The 23196-nt window shown below is 42.0% G+C and overlaps 1 protein-coding gene across 4 annotated transcripts in view; it reads left to right on the top strand.

The window, feature by feature from the left end:
- celf6 (CUGBP Elav-like family member 6) overlaps nt 1-23196 on the top strand; it is a 179507-nt gene that overhangs the window by 100034 nt on the left and 56277 nt on the right. For 2 of the 4 annotated variants that reach the window (XM_077194680.1, XM_077194682.1), the window contains exon 4: nt 19177-19305. The exons of 1 other annotated variant lie outside the window; for it this stretch is intronic. In XM_077194680.1, coding sequence (XP_077050795.1) covers nt 19177-19305 — 129 coding nt within the window. The remainder of the gene's footprint in view (nt 1-19176; nt 19306-23196) is intronic. One more of the 4 variants, XM_077194681.1, reaches the window with a different exon arrangement.

The raw sequence follows: 23196 nt of genomic DNA on the forward strand, positions 1-23196 counted from the left end.
ACACACACACACACGCACACACACACAAACACACATACACACAGGGCGAGTGACTCCATGTGTCGGAGTGGCCGTTAATTTAGGTCACTCGCCTCCATTGACTCTCCATCTGTTTGTGCCGCCGTGGTTTTCCGTCACTCGGCTGAGATCGAAGGACTCGATGGTTCACACACACACACACACACACACACACCCCGATCCGCTCGTGATCCGGTGAATCCACAGGTGATGTCATCATGGTTCAGATGGACTCGGAGCACCTGGTCGTCCTGAGAGTGTGTGTTTGACCTGCAGCTGCAGCTGCGGGTGTGTGTGTGTGTGTGTGTGTGTGTGTGTGTGTGTGTTTGTAGTTTTACAGTCTGAGCCTCGAGAAGATCAACAATGAACACGATTGAAGCTCAGTCTGAAAGATATAAGATCATTATTTGTAAGTGAATTAGTTACATTGATCACGTGACTTGAATTTTATGTTGTACTGTACATTTTTCAAAATGCTAAAGCATTAATTATTTCCAGATTTAAATTGCATTTTGATTTTCTTCTGCTCACCAAGTCTGCATTTCTATGATCAAAAATTTAATAAAACTATTATTTTAATTAAGAATCACTTTTATAATGTTACAAAAGATTTCTGTTTTAAATAAATCCTGTTCTTTTGAACTTTCTGTTACTCAAAGAATTCTGAGGAAAACAATCACGGTTTAATATGAAGCAGCAGAACTGTTTTCATTATTGATAATAATCATAAATGTTTCTTGAGCAGCAAATCATCATATTATAGTGATTTCTGAAGGATCATGTGACACTGAAGACTGGAGTGATGCTGAAAATTCAGCTTTGATCACAAGAATAAATTACACTTTACTATATATTCACATAGAGAACGGTTAATATATATATATATTTTTATTGTATTTGTGATCAAATAAATGCAGCCTTGGTGAGCAGAAAAAACATTTAAAAAAACTCAGTACGGTAGAATCAAAATGTAAGAGTTAAAATATAGTAATAATCTGATTTGTAAATAAGCAAAGCATCATTTCACACTGTAATAATAATAATAACAATGAACTACAAAATGTCCCTGCATATATTTGAACATTGTAATGCATTAATATAGACTTCTGTGATCATTTCTGGATGAGTTATGATTAGGTTCAGCAGTTTGCATTGGTAAAGTCAGTGAAATGATCAGACTTAATTCAGTGTGTGAGACTGTAGTGAGCGAACGCTGTTGTATTTTTAGTGCTCAGATTGGATCTGTTGTGACATGTTGTGGGCAGCGGGTGACACTCTGAATCCACACACACACACACACACACACACACACACACACACACACACACACACACACACACACACACACACACACACTCCATTTGTCTGAACAACAGAAGTCCCTTGTCCAGTTTCACTGCAGTGATGGACGAGACCCGAGTCTGATGAGCTGATCTGTCATTTACAGACACACACACACACACACACACACACACACACTCACTTACTCTCTCTCACTCAGTCACTCGCTCACACACACACACACACACACACTCACTTACTCTCTCTCACTCAGTCACTCGCTCACACACACACACACACACACACACACACACACACACACACACACACACACACATTCTCACTCAAGTAGAATAAAGTTCTGTTAGATTCAGCTCACTCTCAACATTCAGGTGCCTCACTGTATTCCTGCATCTCACACACACACACACACACACTCACACTCACACACACACTCAGTTACTATCTCTCTCACTCAGTCACTCGCTCACACTCACACGCTCACTCACTCACTCACACACTCACTCACTCGCTCACACACACTCACTTACTCTCTCTCTCAGTCATCTGCTCACACACACACACACACACTCACACGCTCACTCACTCACTCACACACACACTCACTCACTCGCTCACTCACACACACACACACACACACACACACACACACACACTCACACGCTCACTCACTCACTCACACACACACTCACTCACTCGCTCACTCACACACACACACGCACACACACACTCACTCGCTCACACACACACACACACACACACACACTCACTCCATCACTCACTCACACACTCACTCACTCTCTCACACACACTCACTCTCTCACACACACTCACTCTCACACACACACTCACTCACTCGCTCACGCACACACACACTCACTCACTCTCACACACTCACTCACTCTCACACACTCACTCATTAACAGCTGTAGCGCTGGATCTCTTATCTTCCTGTCTGATTCACACACACTCTAATCTACAACTCTATTCCTGACGCTCTCGTCTCCACACTGACCTCGTGTAAAGTCTTTCTCAAAAGATCCGCTTTAAAGGGAAACTTCACCAAAAAAGATGATCATCTACCATTAATAATTCGTTTGTTTTCTTTTTCTTCCATAGAACTTTTTGAATTTAGACCAGACCTAATACATTTACAAACACATTTATGTTAACATATATAATATAATAGGCCTATATAAAATACTATGCGTAATATATAATACATATATAAAATGTAATAATATATATAATCATGTATGGTTGTGTTTAAATGAGTAATATCTCTGCGTCCATGGCACACACACACACACGCACATAAAGGAGGAGATAAAGCAATTCTCCATACAAGCCATGTAGAATAGAATAGAACAGAATAGAGTAGAATAGAATAGAGTGGAATAGAATAGAGTGGAATAGAATAGGATAGAATAGAATAGAACGGAAAAAAGTAAAATAGAATAGAAAGGAATAGATTGGAATAGAATAGAACGCAATGGAATTGAACAGACTAGAACGAAATAGAGTAGAATAGTCATTCAAAAATGTTTTTTTACAGCTGTAGCATATTAATACATAAAGAAATACATTTTTCAAAATAGAGATATTTGTCAGATTTTTTAACAAAGACTAACTTTAGCTAAATATTTTTAGATTGAGCCAAATCTTTTGCAAAAAAAAACAACAAAACAGTTTATTTAAAAAATTGTTTTGACAAATGTAATTGGTTGATGTCTCACTATCCACTTCCATTAAATGGATAAAGAGCAGCTTTGGAAAATATTTTTTTTTTATCCCATGGAAAAAAACTACCGTAAACGAAGCCAGAAGTTTAATTTCTGGATGATCTTAACCATGTATTCCAGGGAGAGGAAATGGCTAAACCCGTTTGGACTTCCCTGCTTTATTTCAGGCTGTTTTATTTCCCAAATTTATACAGGATTCAGACTTTAATTGACTAAATATTTGAATTAATGAGGCTCTGCTGGTTTTAATGAGGTGAAATCAAAGACAAATATTTGAAACCTAAAATGATGAGCGATGTGCCGACAAGCTTTTGAAACGCGTGATGTGTGTGTCGCGAGTCCGTGTCGTTCTCCTCCTGTGTGTCGAGAGGCGGATCTCATTCCAGCACGAGGGATTAATGATTAATGTGAGTTTCAGCGAGACCTGATGATGATGACGAGGGGCAAATGTCCTTCAGTGTTTGCAGAGAACTCTGGGTAACTTGAGCTCAGTTTCAGAGGTTTTAATCAATGTTTTTCAAGCTCATCCCGATCTGACAGATCCGCATTTATTCACTCACGTCATCAACAGTTTAAAAAATTAATCCTGGACACTTTTTAGCTTTTTATCTGTGGGAGGATCTGGAAAGCTAAAGTGTCCGTTTTGTTATTTTGCATCAACTTTCTGTTTTATGACTATAATCAGCAATAAATAAACTGACAAAAAATCTCTTTGTTTTGAAAACAAGTTTAATTGGTAACACTTTACAATAAGGTTCATTAGTTAACGTTAGTTTTAACATGAACTAATATTGAACAATAATTATACAGTATTTATTAATCTTAGTTAATATTTTCATATTCATATTTAAATTCATAATAACATTTACTAATACATTATTAGGAAAAACTGTGTGTGTGTGTGTGTGTGTGTGTGTGTGTGTGTGTGTGTGTGTGTGTGTGTGTGTGTGTGTGTGTGTGTGTGTGTGTGTGTGTGTGTGTGAGCGCGTCACGGACGCAGAGATATTACCCATAGGTCTGGGAATGAAGAGATAACGGACTGTAAATTCAATTTCTCTCCCGTCCATCCCTGAGGAACTCTCCAGGAACTCCCAGAATCCTCTGAGGGTGATTTTCATTTTTTCTCAGCGTAGACTAACATGTCGGAAACGTTCATTATTGCGCTTATGGCTCGTTAATTAGGCTTGTAAAGCTGGCACAAGTGGCCCCTGATGTGTGCGGAGCCCCGGGCCCCCGAGAGCACACACACACACACACACACACACACACACACACACACACACACACACACACACACACACACACACACACAGAGAGAGAGAGAGAGAGAGAGAGACTTTATAATATACATGTATATGAATTCATGATGTAACTGCTCTATTAGAATTTAAAAGCATTTAATTTTTCCCTTAAGGAAATGAATGAAGAACGTCTTTGGTTACGTATGTAACCCTCGTTCCCTGAGTAGGGAACGGAGACGTTACGTCGGATGACTACGAATGGGGTTTCGCTTAGAAAGCCTATCAGCTTCGAGTATTACAAAACGAGCCAAAGGCAAAGAAATGCCATGGGTCTGCGGAATTTGCATGACGTAACTCCACCCCACATCGTGGGTATAAAAGGAGGACGCCGGCAACATGCAGATATGTTTCTTCGCTGAGGAGCCAAAACTGAGCTCAGGCGATCCCCGCGGTACAGTGGAAAGTGGCAGGCAGAGATAACGTCTCCGTTCCCTACTCAGGGAACGAGGGTTACATGCGTAACCCAAAGACGTTCCCTTTATATAGAGAATACACATATGACCCGAAAGAAACATATGGAGAACACTGGGGTATCCACCCGCAGGTGGAATATTTCAACCCCAGGGGTGGCAAGGTGGCTTGCCAAGGGAAAGACACATGCTCAGAGAGGCTTACAGTGGAAATACACATGTGGGGTTGCTCAAGGGAGGGACCATGCACACGGGAGGTACCTAGCCGACTCGCAGGCAATAGACACTGGCGCCGACGTCAGGAGTGCTGGAGGAACTCAGGGCTTTCGGGGAAGCTCACCTGAGGAGAATATCGCATGTATCCAGTCCGTGGAGTGGAATGGCGAGCAAGCGAAGACACCTGAGCGGGTCCGGTACTAGCTGGATGAAGCGAGTACACGAGAGGACACTGGCTCCACTCGGAGATTATAGAATCTGGCGAATGTGTTAGGTGTCGCCCAGCCTGCAGCTCTGCAGATTTCTGTTAGCGAGGCGCCATGCGCTAGAGCCCAAGAGGACGCCACGTGGAGTGGGCAGTCACACCAAGGGGGCACGGACGACCCTGCTGCTGGTAAGCCAAAGCAATGGCGTCCACTATCTAGTGAGTCAACCTTTGCTTGGAGAGAGCCTTTCCCTTCAGCTTCCCACCATGACAGACAAAGAGCTGGTCTGAGGTCCTGAAACACTGCGTTCTGTCTACATAGGCGCGGAGAGCGCGTACTTGACAGAGCAGTGCCAAGGCTGGGTCTGCCTCCTCCGGGGCAGCGCTTGCAGGTTCACCACCTGGTCCCGGAAGGGAGTGGTGGGAACCTTGGGCACGTATCCAGGCCGGGGTCTCAGGATCACGTGAGAGTAACCCTGCCCGAATTCCAGGCACGCTTCGTCAACGGAGAATGCGTGCAGGTCCCCTACCCTCTTGATGGAGGCTAGTGCAACCAGGAGCGCTTTCTTCATTGACAGGAATTTAAGCTCGACTGATTGCAGGGGCTCAAAGGGAGCACTCTTCAGGGCAGTTAGAACCACTGAGAGGTCCCAAGAGGGAACGAGAGGAGGGCGAGGAGGATTTAGTCTCCTCGCTCCTCTCAGGAACCTGATGACCAGGTCGTTCTTCCCCACCGCCTTACCTTCGATGAGGTCATCGTGTGGGGCAATAGCGGCAACATAGACCTTGAGGGTGGAGGTAGACAGCCTTCACTCCAACCCCTGTTGAAGGAAGGAAAGCACAACGCTGATCGAGCATCTCCGGGGGTCTTCTCGGTGAGAAGAGCACCAGTTGACGAAGAGGTTCCACTTCAACGCATAGACGTGTCTCGTGGACAACACTCTAGCGGAAGTGATGGTAGCCACCATCACCCCATTCCTCTGAGGAATGGGCCAGGGAGGTGCTGTCACGAGTAGTACAAGTTCGGGGGAACCAGGTCCGGGTGGGCCAGTACGGCGCGACCAGAGTGACCTGCTCCTCGTCCTCCCTGACCTTGCGCAGGGTCTGCGCAAGAAGGCTCACTGGGGGAAACGCATATTTGGGGCCCGGCGGCCAGCTGTGCGCCAGTGCATACGTGCCGAGCGTGCCCTTGGTCAGGGAATAATACAGGGCGCAATGGGTCGAGTCGTGAGAGGCAAACAGATCTATCTGTGCGTCCCCGAACTGGTCCCAAATCAGCTGAACCAACTGGGGATGGAGTCGACCAAAGTGGAGCGGACTCCCCTGAAGCGGGGAGGAGACCGTGCGAACTGAATCGCATAGCCGAGCCTGACGGTCCACGCGATCCAGCGGGACAGACGGGGAAGCTCTAACCAGGCTCCCATGAACTGAACCAGCGGGATCGTGCGAACCACAGGCGTCCCGCCGGAGGGGCAGCGAAGCGGAGTAACTGGCCCAGACGTGGACGGCATAGCGGCCCGATGTGGGGGCACAGTTAGCAACCGCGCCCTGGCAGAGGGGGCCAGGGCAGCTCAGGGAAGAGGGGGTCGTTTCTGTCATTAACCACTTTAGGGTGCTGCCCACCCGTGGGTGAGCAGCGGAGAGCGGAGAACAAAAGATTCTCCCCCGGCCCTCCACCAGGGGAAGGAGTGGTCCTACTACCATCTCCTGAGAAACGACCATCATCCCTGAGCAGCCCGTCTCAGGAGCGCCGCTTGGCCCGGCGTTTAGCGGGGGGCGGGGCAGCAGAAGGCTGTGGCGCCTTCTTGCGGCTTCCTCCGCGACCGGCCCTGGGTGGAGGTTGCTGCTTGTTCCGGACGGGAGGGGGCTGAGCCGCAGGAGGGCTCTCTCGGCGGGAAACAGGCTGAGGCGTGTGCCCGGCCAGGCGGGTGGAGGCAGCAGTGGTCCGGCGGGGCAGAATGTGCTTGATGGCCTCGGTCTGTTTCTGGGCAGTTGAGAACTGTTGGGCAAAATCCTCAACTGCACTGCCGAAGTGGCCGGCCTGGAACAGGGGGGCGTTGAGTAGACGGGTCCGCTCGGTGTCCCGCATGTCAGCCAGGTTCAGCCACAGATGTCTCTTCTGGACCACAGCTGTGGACATCACCAAACCCAGGGAGCGCGCGGTAACCTTCGTCGCCCGGAGAGCAAGGTCGGTCGCGGCGCACAGCTCATCGAAGAGCCCTGGGTTTGTCCTACCCTTGTGCATGTCTCTGAGCATCTGGGCCTGGTAGACCTGCAGAGTGGCCATAGCATGCAGTGAAGCCGCCGCCTGTCCCGCCGCTCTGTAAGACTTCGCCACAAGGGTAGACGAAAATCTACAGGCTTTGGATGGGTGCTTAGGCTCGCCCCGAGAAGAAGCACTCTGAGGATATAGTTGCATGGCAACAGAGCGTTCAACCGGGGGAAGCCCAGTGTACCCACGGTCAGCTGCCTCATCGAGGGGAGGAAAGGCGGATGAGACCAGCGAGCGGTCCCGAGAAGACAGGGGGGTCTTCCAGGACTTCGAGATCTCATCATGCACATCCGGGAAGAAAGGTATTGGGGTTTGCCGAGGACGGGGGTCGGCGGCCTTACCCAAAAACCAATCGTCCAGCCGCGAGCGCTCAGGACAAGGTGGAGGCCTCCACTCGAGTTGCCCGGGAAAGCATGGCCGTCATCCCCGGATCGGACTCGGGCACAGCCGTATGCACAGCGGAAGGTGGCAGCTGTGACGAGTCTTCACTTCCGGAAGAATCAAACCCACCTTGTGATGCTGCAACAGACATGGCATCAACCTCTGTAGCTTCAGCTGAAACACACGGGCCACCAGAGGGTAGACCCGTGAGAATCAACAGATCACTAGCGGGCACCGTCATTGAAGAGGGAGGCTGCGGTCGCGGACACATAGTCGGCGCCTTGTTCCAGACCGTAACCCTCAGGTCACCCTGGCCACCAGCCGAAGGACGGGGGGTGGATGAGGGGACTCTCACTCTTGCGAGTTCACAGAGTCTCGACCTTAATGACGCGATGGTCATGTTCCCACAGAGAGAACATGAGTCATCCACGAGCGCTGCTCTAGCATGATCAATGCCCAAACATACTAGACAACACTCGTGCCCATCAGAGTCCGATACCAATCTGCCGCAACCAGAAGTACACGGGCGAGGCATCTTTAAAAAGACGTGCCGCGTGTAAGCTCTTTTTGTGAGAGAAAACTCAAGTGTTGAGGCACCCGGGGAGACACGCACTGTCTGGCAAACCACTGCAACAGATAAGCAGGAAGCACGCGCTCGCCATAGATCACCGTCACACCAACACTCGAGGTACTCGTTTGTAAAGCTGACAATTCAGAGATGGCTTGTGGAGAGAAGAATAAACTTGGCTCAGAAGCGAAAACATATCTGCATGTTGCCAGCGTCCTCCTTTTATACCCACGAGGTGGGGTGGAGTTACGTCATGCAAATTCCGCTGACCCATGGCATTTCTTTGCCATTGGCTCGTTTTGTAATACTCGAAACTGATAGGCTTTCTAAGCGAAACCTCATCCGATGTAACTCGGAGTGACAACGAAAGGGAACTAGAAATTTCCTGTTTTTTGCAACGTTTTTTTCCCCCTCCTTTCTATGTGATTTAGTTTTTCTTTTTCCTTTCTTTGTGATTTTTGATTTTTTTTTCTTTCTTTGTGATTTTCGTCTTATATCCATCGTTTTATAATATGCTATAATTGAATACCTGTAATATACCTTGTAGGGTTGGGCGATGTCTACCAATTTGATATCAGACGATGTCAACAGTGAAACATCACGATGGACGATGATATCGGGGTGGGGGGGGGGCTAACATTCTCATTTTCCACTAGATATTTTCCTCTATATCTCATCAGAAATTTCGATTTCGACAAACTCTGCATCAGCTGACCACTATGGAGCGAATGTACAGTGACGTGACATCACTGCCAGATTCAAACTGTGCTTTCGCGCTATGGCTGGCGCTGAGCCAAAGACGGACGCGCTCAGTGCTTGTCATAGGCTATATCACAACTGTTCAGTGTTTTTAACCGCATAATGTTTATTTTAGGTTTCAGACATTTAAATACATATAATTTATAGTAAAACAATACATTTATAGTTTGTAAAATACACAATGGTGTCTATGGAAGCAGCAATAACAACCCATTCAAATATATTTGCCAATGGTTTTTATTCATATCAGACGCACAGTGTAAATATTATAAAGTCAACTCTATTTTTCTCCCAGTTCACCGGCCACTTACTTTCATGTATTTCGGGAGAAACTGATGAATTCACGCGCTGTAATAAATCCAACAGACAGTGAACTGCGGCCCAAACAAACATTACGGCGCCCATCTCACGCTACAGATCAAGATCATTTATAAAAGGTTTTTTAAACAAAACAAACTCACTTACACATATTTGAGAATCGGAATAGAAGATAGTTGACGACATGGTAATTACTATTATTATTGCTTAAGCAAGTTTGTGTATATATATATAAATAAAAGCGCTTCATCTTTCATACTTCTCTATTTTGGCTGTGGTGAACCAAGCGGCAACATTCTAATCTGAAAAATGAAGCCTACCCCGAAGTGCGAAAAACTGCAATACACCGAAAATCCGCTAGGGGCAGGTCCCAAAAGGGCGCAAATGTCCATAGACTCCATGTTAAAATGTCTGTTTTCACAGCATAAATTCATGTTTTTACAGGTTGGTCCCATGGACTTTTATTGTATTTTTCGATAGGTTCCGAGTGCCTGACAACTGTGAGGGGGGTGACATTTTTTTCTAACTCATTAGTTTAGATCGTATTTAGATATAAAATGTATGACAAATAAGGTCGTGGTTAACTTTGATTGACAGCTTGATTGACAGCTGATAACGGGCTGCGCCGAGTGGAATTCCTGAAATTTGACGTCTCGGCCATTATCTGACACAACACATCATACCACCTCTGTATCCTTTCTGAACATTTGTATTGAAATATCGAACATAAAATGCTCTGTTGCTCTGCTATAAACTGCACTAACGTTAACCGACACGCTCCATTTTTTTCCAGTAAGTGACATTCCACTACTATTTCACGTAGTTAGCGCTATTTAGCATCAATGTTTGTGGGCAGTAACTATCTATCTAACTATCGCGTCTAGTTAGACGCTTGAACATTCGCTCGAGTTCAAATTTTTCAACTTGTGCGGAAGACGTTCGAAGGCAAACGTGTCGCCCAATTCGCGTCATTCAAGACGCCCGGCTCAAATGATGCATCTATTCGCGTCTTTGCATTGACTTTGTATGTAATCTACTCGCGCAAATAATTAAATTTGCGTTCGGTGTGAACACACCATCACAGATAGCTGAGGCTGCCGCTGCTTGGCTAAAGAAGCTCAGTCTCACACAAAACCCGCCCTTTTACCCATATATGGATTGGCCAGAAGGTGGGCGGGGTTAGGATTTTCCAAGATTTTTTAAGATGGCGCCGCCCATACCACCCATAAACGGCCTCAAAACCGGTATTCAGAAAGTCTATGGGTGACATCACAGACTATTTGTCCATTTTTTTACAGTCTATGGGTGAATCACGTACCAAGCATGAAGCATCACCATGGAAACGTGTGTGTGGGGTGGGGGTGGTGGGGTTGATCGCGATGCCGGCTAAACATCGTGATGTCTGTCAGCCATCACGATGGACGATGATATCGTCCATCGGCCCAACCCTAATACCTTGAACTCCTGAGGCCTGTACCATGATGCTAGTTGAACAAACTTCGGGTTACAAGATTAGTTTTGAGTTGACAAAACCAAACCAATCTAACCAGGCTTTGTTGGTTCCATGATGCTGATCATCAACTTTCTCAGTCAACTCAGGCTTTATACTGAGTTTAGGAGTGACATCAGCAGCGAACAGCCAATCACACGCTGAGAAAGAGAGAAACTGAGATTAATTTCTCGCGAGAGAAGCAGCGATTCACTTCTCTCTTCTGCAGAATATTAAAAGATTGAAAAATATTAAGAATTTAAACAAATTTACACAGCAAGAAGAAAATATCTGTCTATGAAAGAGGACAACTAAAAGAAAAAGTCTTGCTACATCAGTGCAAGTTGTAAAGTTGAACATTTAAACGTACATGTAGGCTAGTCATTTTATAGCTTTATCTATTGATTCTAACGCTTATTTATATTACCTTTATAAATGTATTTATTTAAACTGTGTTTAAATAATAATAATAATAGTAATAATAATTGATCAACTAAAATTCTACATGTGTGATCGAATAAGGGTGTAATAATAACATAAATAATATCTTGGCATACAAAATTATTATTATAAATAAGCATTAGTAAAAGACAGATGATTTCGTCTTTAAAAATCAATTGCTATGTAGTGACCTTTAATTTGGAGTAGAAACACGTGGAGTGACTTTATCGCATCCGACATGTGACACTTTGCTCACAGCTGATTGGTCCAAGTTCGGTTTGCAACCTCTCACCCAGAACATCACCTGACCCGGACCAGGTTAGACATGGAGTGTGAGTTACTATGACGATGAACACTGCTAAATGCCAAACCACTTTCGTTGTGCCTAAAACCCAGGGTTGGTGAAAACTAAACTGAAACATATCTGGCTATCCTCCTAAACCGGCTTCATAGTACAGGCCAATACATGCATGCCAATTATCAGACTCTCCTGGAGCTCCTCCTGTGATTAGAGCTGTACTTGTGATAATTAATTTCAGCTGATGACCCCTAATTGCTAATTAATCAAGAAAAGGGTGAGTGTTTGTTGCAGATTGAGCACTAGAGATAGCAGCGTGCTGCAACGTTTGCTCCTGTTCACTTGTTTTTAATTCAATTTGCACTTTTTGCAATATGCAATCTAGAAAATAAAATAAAATGTTTTGATAGACTTCTGTAGTCTGTTCTGAATCCAGTGTGCGGCCATAAACTTCTTGCTCGTTTTTCATTTTTCCCTTGAGGTCCATTATATCATTTCAAGCTTTTCTGGCCATTATAATCTCACAGGCTGTTTGTGCTACTGTGCCTTTAAGAGTTCTCGATATAAACGTCTGTTGTGATTGGCTAAGCCCTTTGCATTTGAAATTAGTTGAAATTGTTAGTGTCTTATGAGCTGTTTAATGACGACTCTTAGCTCTACCAGTAACAAGTTTGCATCAAAAATAGTGAAATGTTATTACAATCTATTTCTATGTGAATATATGTTAAACTGAATTTTCAAAGCTGAATTGTCAGCATCATTACTCCAGTCTTCAGTGTCACATGATCCTTCAGAAATCACTATAATATGATGATTTGATGCTCAAGAAACATTTATGATTATTATTAATGTTGAAAACAGTTGGCTGCTTCAAATTAAACTGTGATTTTTTTCTTCAGGATTCTTTGATGAATAGACATTTCAAAAGAAAAGCATTTATTTGAAACAGAAATGTTTTGTAAATTGTGATCAATTTAATACATTATAGCTGAATAAAAACATTAATTTCTTACTGACCCCAAGTTTTTAAACAGTAGTGAATATATGTAATATTATTATTTGCTTTACTTCTATTATATAGACTATATATATATATATATATATATATATATAATATTTTACAAGACAGAGCATTTTATTAATTACATTTATTTTTATGTGAAAAATGTATTTCATAAATTTGAAAGATGATGAAGCAAAAAATTATACATTGAGGAATATTAATTGCCATGTATAATATACAATACAATGAATTTATTTCATACATTTTTGTTTATTTCTTACACTTTAGATTTACATTTTAATACTTTTATTACTTTAATCAACTAAATCTCAGCCGTGTCTCAGCCAAATCTCAGTTGTGTCTTTGCAGTGTCTCTGCTAAATATTTTATTACTTTAGCTTAATCTCAGTTGTATCTCAGTTGTATCTCAGCCATATCTCCGCTAAATCTCATTTGTATCTCAGCCGAATCTCTGCTAAATCTCAGTTGTATCTCAGCCGTATCTCAGCTAAATCTCAGTTGTATCTCAGCCATATCTCAGTTAAATCTCAGCCGTATCCCAGCCATATCTCGGCTAAATCTCAGTTTTATCTCAGCTAAATCTCAGCCGTATCTCAGCCATATCTCAGTTAAATCTCAGGCGTATCTCAGCCATATCTCAGCTAAATCTCAGTTTTATCTCAGCCATATCTCAGTTAAATCTCAGCCGTATCCCAGCCATATCTCAGCCGTATCTCAGCCATATCTCAGTTAAATCTCAGGCGTATCTCAGCCATGTCTCGGCTAAATCTCAGCCGTATCACTTGTATAGTGTGGAATAAGTGTGTGTCGCAGTCTCTGATCTCTTCCTCTCAGGATGAGTGTCGTATCCCACCGCTCTCTGAAGGCTCGTATGCATAATGTAAAGCTCTGGTACAGTACAGAAGACAGATGATCAGTCTGGGCTCATACAGCGCAAATCTCCATTAAAACAGCTTATGTAAGTCTCGATGTGGAGGGAATACAAGCTGTCATCCTGAAGAGATGAGGGGATGATGAATGAGGGGATACAGGTGTGTTTAGAAGAGTGAATGAAGCTCGACATCTTCAAATAACAGTTCTCAATCGGAAAGACAGTTGTATGTGTACAGCATTTCAGGGCTATAACATGCGACAGTGGCTTATTTTCCTCCTTCACACTCGTGAGCTTTCTCTTCCTCTGAATCTTTTGATTTCTTCAGCAATTCCTTACTGAGTTCAGTATCAAAAAGACCTGACAAAACCATAAAATACAGTTAACAGGGCATGTAATATTGATTACAAGCTCTCCAGCTTTTTCATTGGCATGAAAGGATTGTGATATTAACACAGAGCTGAAGTGCTTCTACTGGACGAACATTCAATTAAACAGCGGAAAGTACAGTAAAAACACTCGTATAGTGGATAGGAACGTGTACGATGTGTCATGTCTGGAACTTTGTTGTGCTGGCGTATGTTCCTTGACTTCAAAAAATAAATTTTTATTATCTAACATTAACAAAGAATAATAAATGCTGTAAAATATATTGCTTATTGTTAGTATGTAAGTTTATGCATTTACTAATGTTAACAAATGAGACCTTTTATTTATTTATGGTTTCTTTTTCTGACCCCATGGACAGATTTGTTCTGGTCTCTACTAGTGTTGCACGATTCTTGATAAATTGAAAATCACTATTTTTTTGGTTTCAAACAGAGATCATGATTCTCCCACTATTCTGAACAGACAACTAGCCGAAAACCAAATAACCTAATTTACTAGAGGTTCTGACAAAATGCTAATTGCTGCAATTTATTTCAAATGTTTTAGTAATCTAAATTATTTGGGGGGAAAATTTAAAATGATTCAGTGACTCACTCATAAAGACTTAACTCGTTTCATTATGAATGAATCAGTATTTTTGAACAAATCTTTTGAGTGAATGATTCAATGACTCACCTAAATACTTCACTTGTTTTATTACTGGATGAATCAGCGTTTTTGAAGTGAATCTTTTGAATGAATGATTCAATGATTCAATTTTTAACAGTCACTTGTCGCCACCTACTGGTTTAATGATAATCGATATAATCGTTATTTGGAGCGCCAAGTTACTCTTAAAAGGTGATTTACTCTATTTTGAGTGTTTAGATCCCAACTATAAACTTTTGTCCCAGTACTTCTGTGAGAATATGAATATTTGTAAGACAGAAATAATTATAATGTGTGGCTGAAAAGACTGAATCTGTTTCATACCTATACATGACAACTTGGCAGCGCCAACACAGATCTGAATGTTGATTCTGTCAAAGGTTTAATAGATACAGTCATTTATGAATGAGATTGAATCAAGGTCGCGATATTTAAACGATTAATCTTGCAGCTCTATTCTCAAGTAAACGTATCTTGTTAAGAATGTTTAGATATTTGTACTGGAAGCACAAAATAAGACGTAAATATTAGTTTTGCAGTGTTGTGTTTTCCTCCTCATCTCTCGTGACGTCACAGATCCCGCTGGATCTCATGAACTCTGTGTGTATGTTAGTGTTGTCAAAAGTGCAGACTTCGGCAACGATACTGAAATTTAAAAAATGTGACGCTTTGAGAACTGTTGAGCGGAATTGTAAACACCTGATTGGCCATTGTGTTCACGCACTCATCAAATATGTCTGTGATTGGCTACAATGACCAGCGCTTCAAAAACATGTTGTAAATGTACATCAATCTTCAGCGAGCGCTTACACAGACACACACACGGGAGCATTTGAAAGCAGGACCGGTCCGTTGATAGATGCTTTTAAACACACACTTCCATGTGCTCTCAAACGCTCCCGTGCGTTGATCATTGTAGCCAATCAGAGACTTATCCAATGTAGGGATGCTAACCGATGACCGTTTGACCGATGGTTGACCGTAACAACGTTAACAGATCAAAGTTGTTGGTAATCGGTTAAAAAAAAAAAGTGATCTCTAAATTAGGCTATTATAGACAGTGGACTAAACGCTACTACAGTTAGCCATCTCATTCCAAGATATTTTTGTGTGAAGTGAACAAATCCCTCCCACTCAATTTTTCATAACTCGCCTGTTTGTACTTAATAAACCAATAAAAAACATTTGGCGCGAGGTCACAGCGTTTGGGTTCGCGCGCTCACAAGGTTTGGGAAAAGTAAAGGCTACAGGCTAAAACACTGGAGGTCAGAGCCAGGGCAGACGACAGGATGAAGCGTGCAAAGAAAAGTAGTGTGTAGGACCATTTCACCAAAAAGAATGACACAGATGTAAGTTGCAACTTGTGTGATACAGTGCTTAATTACAGTAGGCCTACATCATCTATGATGTATCACCTGAAAACGTGACTTGTTCTGTCCGTTATTAGAAGGCACACAGTGGGTTAGACCTGCCTTGGCCGGTGCGTCTTTTACGCATTCTGAAAGTGCCTGTTTTATCCATTGGTTTTATCGTGTTCAGTCTATTAGGCAACATTCTGCATAAGATGGGCTTAGATTTGGAAATACATTACATCTACATTTCAGTGGTAACAGATAAGGTGATGATGATCATCCTCATATTTCTTTATTATTGTTAGCATCCTCAAACTCTACGGAGATGTCATTTTCTTAAATGAGCTGCGGCAATGTTTCAAATGAGCTTCTAACGCTAGACTAATGCCTTTTTCAACGCGATCACCTTGTACCCAAACCATTTCGAAACTAAGGAGCCATTTGTCCTCCGATTACATACAAGCTCCTCGGCGCCGCGTTTGCGGGACTCATGTTTCGCGCTGTAGGGGATTTTAAAAAAGTGACGTGAGTGGAAGCGCGGCGCCGGCGACAGAGTTGCGAAATTTCAGGCGCGGCTCGAAATGGCTGTTATTTCAAATAGCGTTGCATATTTTAAACTAATCGGTTAACCGGTTTCAACCGGCTAATGAGGCTCGGTGGTCGGTCAAGAAAATGTTTAGTTTTCGCCATCCCTAATCCAATGAGCTCGTGAACTAGGGTGAGCACCTGTCCCGCTTTGGGTTGATTTTTCACCCCTTGTCCCGCATATTGAGAAAATGTCCCGCATTTTCATCAGTCTGGTTTTAATTATCATATTTAGAAAATGTGCATGCGTTTATTTGCCTTTTTAAGAAAGCATTTTATTTATTCTTTTGCGGCGTAGTTTTTCACCTATATTTAACAGCGCTTCGTCAGAAGTACAAATACAACAGCCGTTTTTAAAATCCTTTCCAATGGTTGAAAGCACAGGAGTAAACACAGTCACGAGTGGGTTGTGACGCTGTCAATCAAAATGTGGAGCGGTGATTCGTTCCTTGTGTCCCCTGTCAGAAAACAAATGGATAAGTTAATTTTAAATTTAAAGGAAAACTCCACCGTTTTTTTTTAAATAGGGCTAGTTCACCGTCTCCCCTACATTAAGCTAGGTGGGCAAAAGCATTTTTGTCTCAGTGCATGCATTGTCTTAGTTTGGCAGCGCTGACGTTAGCTTAGCTTAGCATAATGAATGGAATCCGTCATGTTGTCAGGTAACATGTCGTGAGTAAAAGTGATAAAAAAAACCTAATTACTTCTTGTGGCCCGCGTATTCACAACGAGTACAAATAGCTATTCAGATTAAGACTAGGCGATTTCCTAGGCAGAGATTGACTTGGGACTATATTAGGGTGAATCACAGGCGAAGCACTGCTACTTGGGCGCAGTCATATCACGCAACAGCTGATATCCCACGACTTCCGTCAGCATACCGGCGTGACCTGACCTGCACTGAGTATCTTCGCTTTAAGATTGTGTTTAGTTTGAGAAGTTACAGCAAACATGGTAATTACCTGCATAGCAAAAGGTTGTGAGAACGAGCAAAGGACATACACGAATGTAATGTTTCACAGAATTGAGAAATTGATGGCTAGCTGCTCTGGATATCTGAACTTCAACACCTCACTAAAAAATTAGCCAGTATCGTGTTTGCGAAGAGCATTTTGCACTGGAGGACTATGTTGAAAAAATGCTATATAGGACCAGAAAGACGGTACTACGTCTGAAGGATACGGCTGTCCCATCCATTTTCAAAGTACAGGCAGAAAAAAGTTCACATGTAAGTTGTCTTTTATTACTCTTCCTTATGTGAATCTGTGTCTTTATTCAGTTGTAAGATAGATGCTGAGAAGCTGTATATAGAGTATGGTTCAAATTGCATCATCTATTATAATCTCATGTTGAGTTCAACCTGTTTAGCATGAAAAACATAATTGAAAAAAAAATCGCTGTTATCGTTACCTGCGAAAAAATTGGCTCTCATCCTCACGTCCTCAGGCTGTTGAGCGATCGCAACCTCCTTCTGTCGGTCTATATCCAGAGCACGCAGCTCCTCTTCTGAAAACTCTGGTTCGTAGAGGTATGGTTCTGTATCATGACTGTCTGAGAAGTCATCCTCTTCGTCTCGCACAAAATCCCCCATGTCCATCGCCATTCACTATGTCTACTGTAGGAAAAATAGCCAGCTAATATTCACGCCGGTATGTTGGGGGATATCAGCTGTTGCGTGATATGACTGCGCTCAAGTAGCAGTGCTTTGCCTGTGCTCCACCCTAATATAGTCCCAAGTCAATCTCTGCCTAGGAAATCGCCTAGTCTTAATCTGAATTGCTATTTGTACTTGTTGTGAACACGCTAGCCACAAGAAGTAAATTAGGGGTTTTTTTTGGGGGGGGGGGGGGGGGGTCACTTTTACTCACGACATGCTACCTGACAACATATGATTCCATTCATTATGCTAAGCTAAGTTAGCGTCGGTGCTGCCAAACTAAGACAATGCCTGCACTGATACAAATACAGAATTTATAAACTTGTTGCCTGCTGTGGTTGTTTTAATTAACATCCTTTCTAAAAATATGAAAGTTTTTGGTTTAATATATTTTTGATATATAAGACTGTCAATGATCTAATTTCATGTTGTTTTATATTTTATTTGTTCATTTATTTTGTTGGATTTTAGTTGGACTTGGTCAGAACTGTTTCTGCATGAGGCTGCTGCCTTTGGGCTCATTGATGTTGAATTTAAATGACATGTAAAATAAAGACATGTTATGTTACATTATGATGTAATGGTGTTTTCTGGAAGGGACTAAAGAACATAATTTTTATCAGCTGAAAGTCAGAATACAAATGTTTTTATTAAGTTAGATAAACATAACAGTTTCAGGTTATGTTTTAGTGTTGGTAACATGTCCCACATTGTCCCACACAAACTTATAATCGTCCCACATTTGGTTTATTTGATGGTGGTCACCCTATCGTGAACACAATAGCCAATCAGAGGCGTTTACGATTGCGCTCGAAGCGTCACATTTTTAAAATTTCCGTATCGACTTGGTACCGAAGTCTGTACTTTTGATAACGCTAGTGTATGAGCGAATGTGAGGTAATTTGTGTCTTTCTCTGTCTCTCTCTCAGAAGACCGGAAGCTGTTTGTGGGCATGTTGGGAAAACAGCAGAGCGAAGACGACGTCCGGCGTCTGTTTGAGTCGTTGGGGCAGATAGAGGAGTGCACCGTTCTACGGGGGCCTGATGGGGCCAGTAAGGGTCAGCACCCACACAACTCTCTGCCTCTTACTCTCTCATAGAGACAGAGCGCAACGCGTCATAATCTGAAGACCACCCCCAACAACCCAGCCGTCTCCGTTGACTTTGCATTGCGAGAGGCTCCCTCCTTGTCATTTATGACTTATAACAAACGACAGAAAAAGGCCTAAAAGCTGCTGTGTGACAAGGTGTACAGCAAACAAGCTAAATAACCCAAAAATACATTTTTATAAGCTTCCGAACCGTAAAAGCCAGCCAGGAGATAAAAGTGGATACAGGCAATAAGAGGTGAAACATCAGCAGGAAGAATGGGTAAATTGTGGTATATTGAAACTCAGTATGTCTACGTGTGCAATAAACATTTTGTCATTGGTAAGTCAAATATCCAAATGTCAGTTTTATATATTATATTTATGTAAGCTAAGCTGTAGCATTTTGACTCAGAGTAGTTCGAGAACTAGTTGCGCTCTGTCTCTATTGATCCACTTTTATGTCCTGAAACAAACTGTTTTTTGGAGTCGACAGCTTATAAAAAGGTATTTCTGTTTTTTTTAGCTTGTTTGCTGTACACCTTGTCACACAGCAGCTTTTAGACATTGTTTTGTTTTTTGTTATAAGTCATAAATGACAAGGAGGCAGCCTCTCGCAATGCAAAGTCAATGGAGACGGTTGGGTTGTTTTCCGCCCCGGTGTGGGCGTGGCCTAAATACGCTCTGTCTCTATTCCTTCAGACGCTTTTACTCTCAGAGCTGCTTCACATGGAGCTAACACACAATACTGGCTCGTGAGGTTTTGAGGTTTACATATGAATCAGACCCTTTTTTGTTAGATGCACAGAACTGTCTTATGTTGGTGAAGGGAACATTAATATTTACAATGGCCGCCATTGTAGCAGAACTTCACCTGCTGTTAGCATTCCATTGACTCATTCATTTTGGCGTCACTTTGACAGCGAATAACTTTACATCTGAGGCGTCCAAAGACTTAATTTATCCATTATTTATTTCTAAAGAAACACGACAATGTATAAAAGGCTCCATTACTTTGTATCTTACGTTATGGCCTCGTAGAAGCCGTTTTTGTAAAAATAGGCTAACGATTGCGTCATAACCACGCGACTCTCTGTCGCACAGTAAAGAAATTACCGTATAGACACGAGGAGAAGCTCGCAGGCAATCTTTTAATGTCTATGAGGCAATCGGGGGACATAGAGAAATAAAGTCAAGGAGAAGCCCATAGATAGAGAGTCCATAAAAGCAACGGGACAAAATATTTCAACAACGTTTTTGAGGAATTAGGTGATTCATATTTGTCTTGGCACAGCTACTAGAAGACTTAAAACTTTAAGACTGTCGTCAAGCTCAGTTTGAGCCTGCGCAGTCGCTCAGCCATCAGGAAGTGAGTGCTTTTAAGGGGCTTCACGTTTCTTCCTTGAAATCAAGGGGGTCGCTGTGTCCATTTCTTTTGCTGTCTATGGGTACCGCTGAATTCATGGATGATGCCGGACTTTTGTGCTGAGTATGGATGTTCACACGAACGAAATCTAAAAACCAGACAGCAAGGGATTACATTTCACAAGAATGTGAAATTTTGTAAATTTTTTAAAATTCCTCTTGATTTAATGATAAATACATGTCTGACCGTTGGAACGAACCAAAACAAATAGAAAATCGCATTCATGACGATTATGGTGATTTTATTTCCGTTAGACCTTTTCCTACATTGACGCTGATGCATTAAAGAGGAGGGTTCCCCGTTCCATGATGGCGGCTCTATTGACGCATTCGTTCCAATGAACTGCCGAAGCCAAGGCGACATCTAATGCATATATGGGGTTTGGAGCATCGAGCCCAAAAACGCGCTGTTTCTCCACCGTCGGGCCTGAAGCTCTGCAGCGCTTCAGTAAAACACACCTCTCTCGAACAACGTCACACAAACCCATCATTTCACCAACAAATGGAAGTTTGATCAGAAAATTAATCAGGAAGAAATCACTGGAAACTAGCGAGATCCAAAAACGAACATGATAAAAGCGGCCGTTTGCTGGTGTTTTTGTTGTTTACTTAAAGGTTTAAAACCCAAGCATCGATGTTTTACCACAGGTTTACAATAAAAAGTTTATCATAATGAATCAATTTGTGTCAAGATTGCACAATAGTCACACTGAAATAAAGTTATAAGTCAGTGAAACTAGTACTCCAGAAAAAACATAGCGGAGCAAAATATGAATATCAAACGAGACGTACTGACAAATAAAATAAATACATGATTGTGATAGCCCATGATTTGACTGATTTCTTCAAGAGGTCATATTTACCATGTTTACTATAGTAATGGTTAGCGCACATAAGCTTTGAGCCGCATTATCTTATTTATGCCTTCTGTTTGTGATCCGAAGTGGATTCTGATCGATATAAGTTATTTCAAACACTCGCTGCTGTCTGAAAGTGAGTTTTGAGCTAAAATGATGTTAAAAAAGTCTTTAATGCTGATGTTAGCTGGTACATGGAGTCATGTTCGTAACCACTCCTCAAGCCCGAGCCGGCCTGCTTTGGACCAAGCTATTCGACGGGCCAAAAAACCCGATCAAGGCCCGGGAGTGACTAGCTCTAGCACTAGCTCTAGCACTAGCACTAGCTCTAGCACTAGCACTAGCACTAGCTCTAGCACTAGCACTAGCACTAGCACTAGCTCTAGCACTAGCTCTAGCACTAGCACGCACGCTTTTGGCCCTACCGTTAAAAACATGGCTGTAGTTTAGAGTTTAGAGACAATTATAACCAAACCAGTAATGCAAAATTAAAACAAAAGTATATGGAATTACATCATGACTTTATTACAAAGACATCCAACAATAGAAAATAAATTATTATAATTAACTACTGTTCAAAAGTTAGGAATGAGTAAGATTGTTTTTATTTTTTAAGAATTTAATTATTTTATTGATCAAAATTGACAGCAAAGACATTTATAATGTTACAAAAGATTCTGTTTCAAATAAATGCTGTTCTTTTGAACTTTCTATTCATCAAATAATCCTGAAAAATAAAATGCATCACAGTTTCCACTAAAATATGAGGCTGTTTTCAGCATTGATAATAATCATAAATGTTTCTTGAGCATCAAATCATCATATTATACTGATTTCTGAAGGATCATGTGACACTGAAGACTGGAGTAATGATGCTGAAAATTCAGCTTTGATCACAGGAATAAATTACACTTTACTATATATTATACTATTGAATATAATTGAATAAGATTATTGAATAAGTGGATTACATTTGCATGGTGTGTAATTAGCAACAGTTGAAGTAGTCGTCGTAAACACACTTCATATTTGTCTGTCTTTTAACTTTGAGTATCTATAAACAAACCTTTAAATCTCTCTTATTAATTTAATTGATCTCTTATTTCTCTATCTGTGCATGTTTTGAAGTATCATATTACTATTTGTACTATTTTTGCATATATGATGCATACATGTGAATACTATGGACTTTCTAAGGGAATTCATTGAAACCCTTACTGAAGTTACGTAATGCAAATTTGTAGTTTACAACCTGAACCTGAAGTGACATCAACCGCAAATTTAAGAAAAAAAATTGTTTTAAAGTTTGTAATATTTAATTTTTGTCGTGTCAGTTTCATGTTCAGAGTCACTGTTATGGCTCGTTTCCACTGAGCGGTACGGTACGGTACAGTTCGGTACGGTACGCAATTATTTGCGTTTCCACTTTCAAAAGTTGTGAATGGTACCAAAAAGCCGAACCGTACCGTACCACTTTTTGGGTACCCTTCCGTTGGGGTACCTAGCACAGTGGTACGGTACTAAAGGGTGGAGCTAGACTCACTGCAGAACGCTGATTGGTTGACAGAGTATCGTCACTT

The sequence above is a fragment of the Siphateles boraxobius genome, unplaced genomic scaffold (genome assembly GCF_051911475.1).
Source record: "Siphateles boraxobius isolate OS27281-9 unplaced genomic scaffold, OSU_SipBor_1 32, whole genome shotgun sequence".
In the NCBI taxonomy this organism is placed as follows: Eukaryota; Metazoa; Chordata; class Actinopteri; order Cypriniformes; family Leuciscidae; genus Siphateles; species Siphateles boraxobius.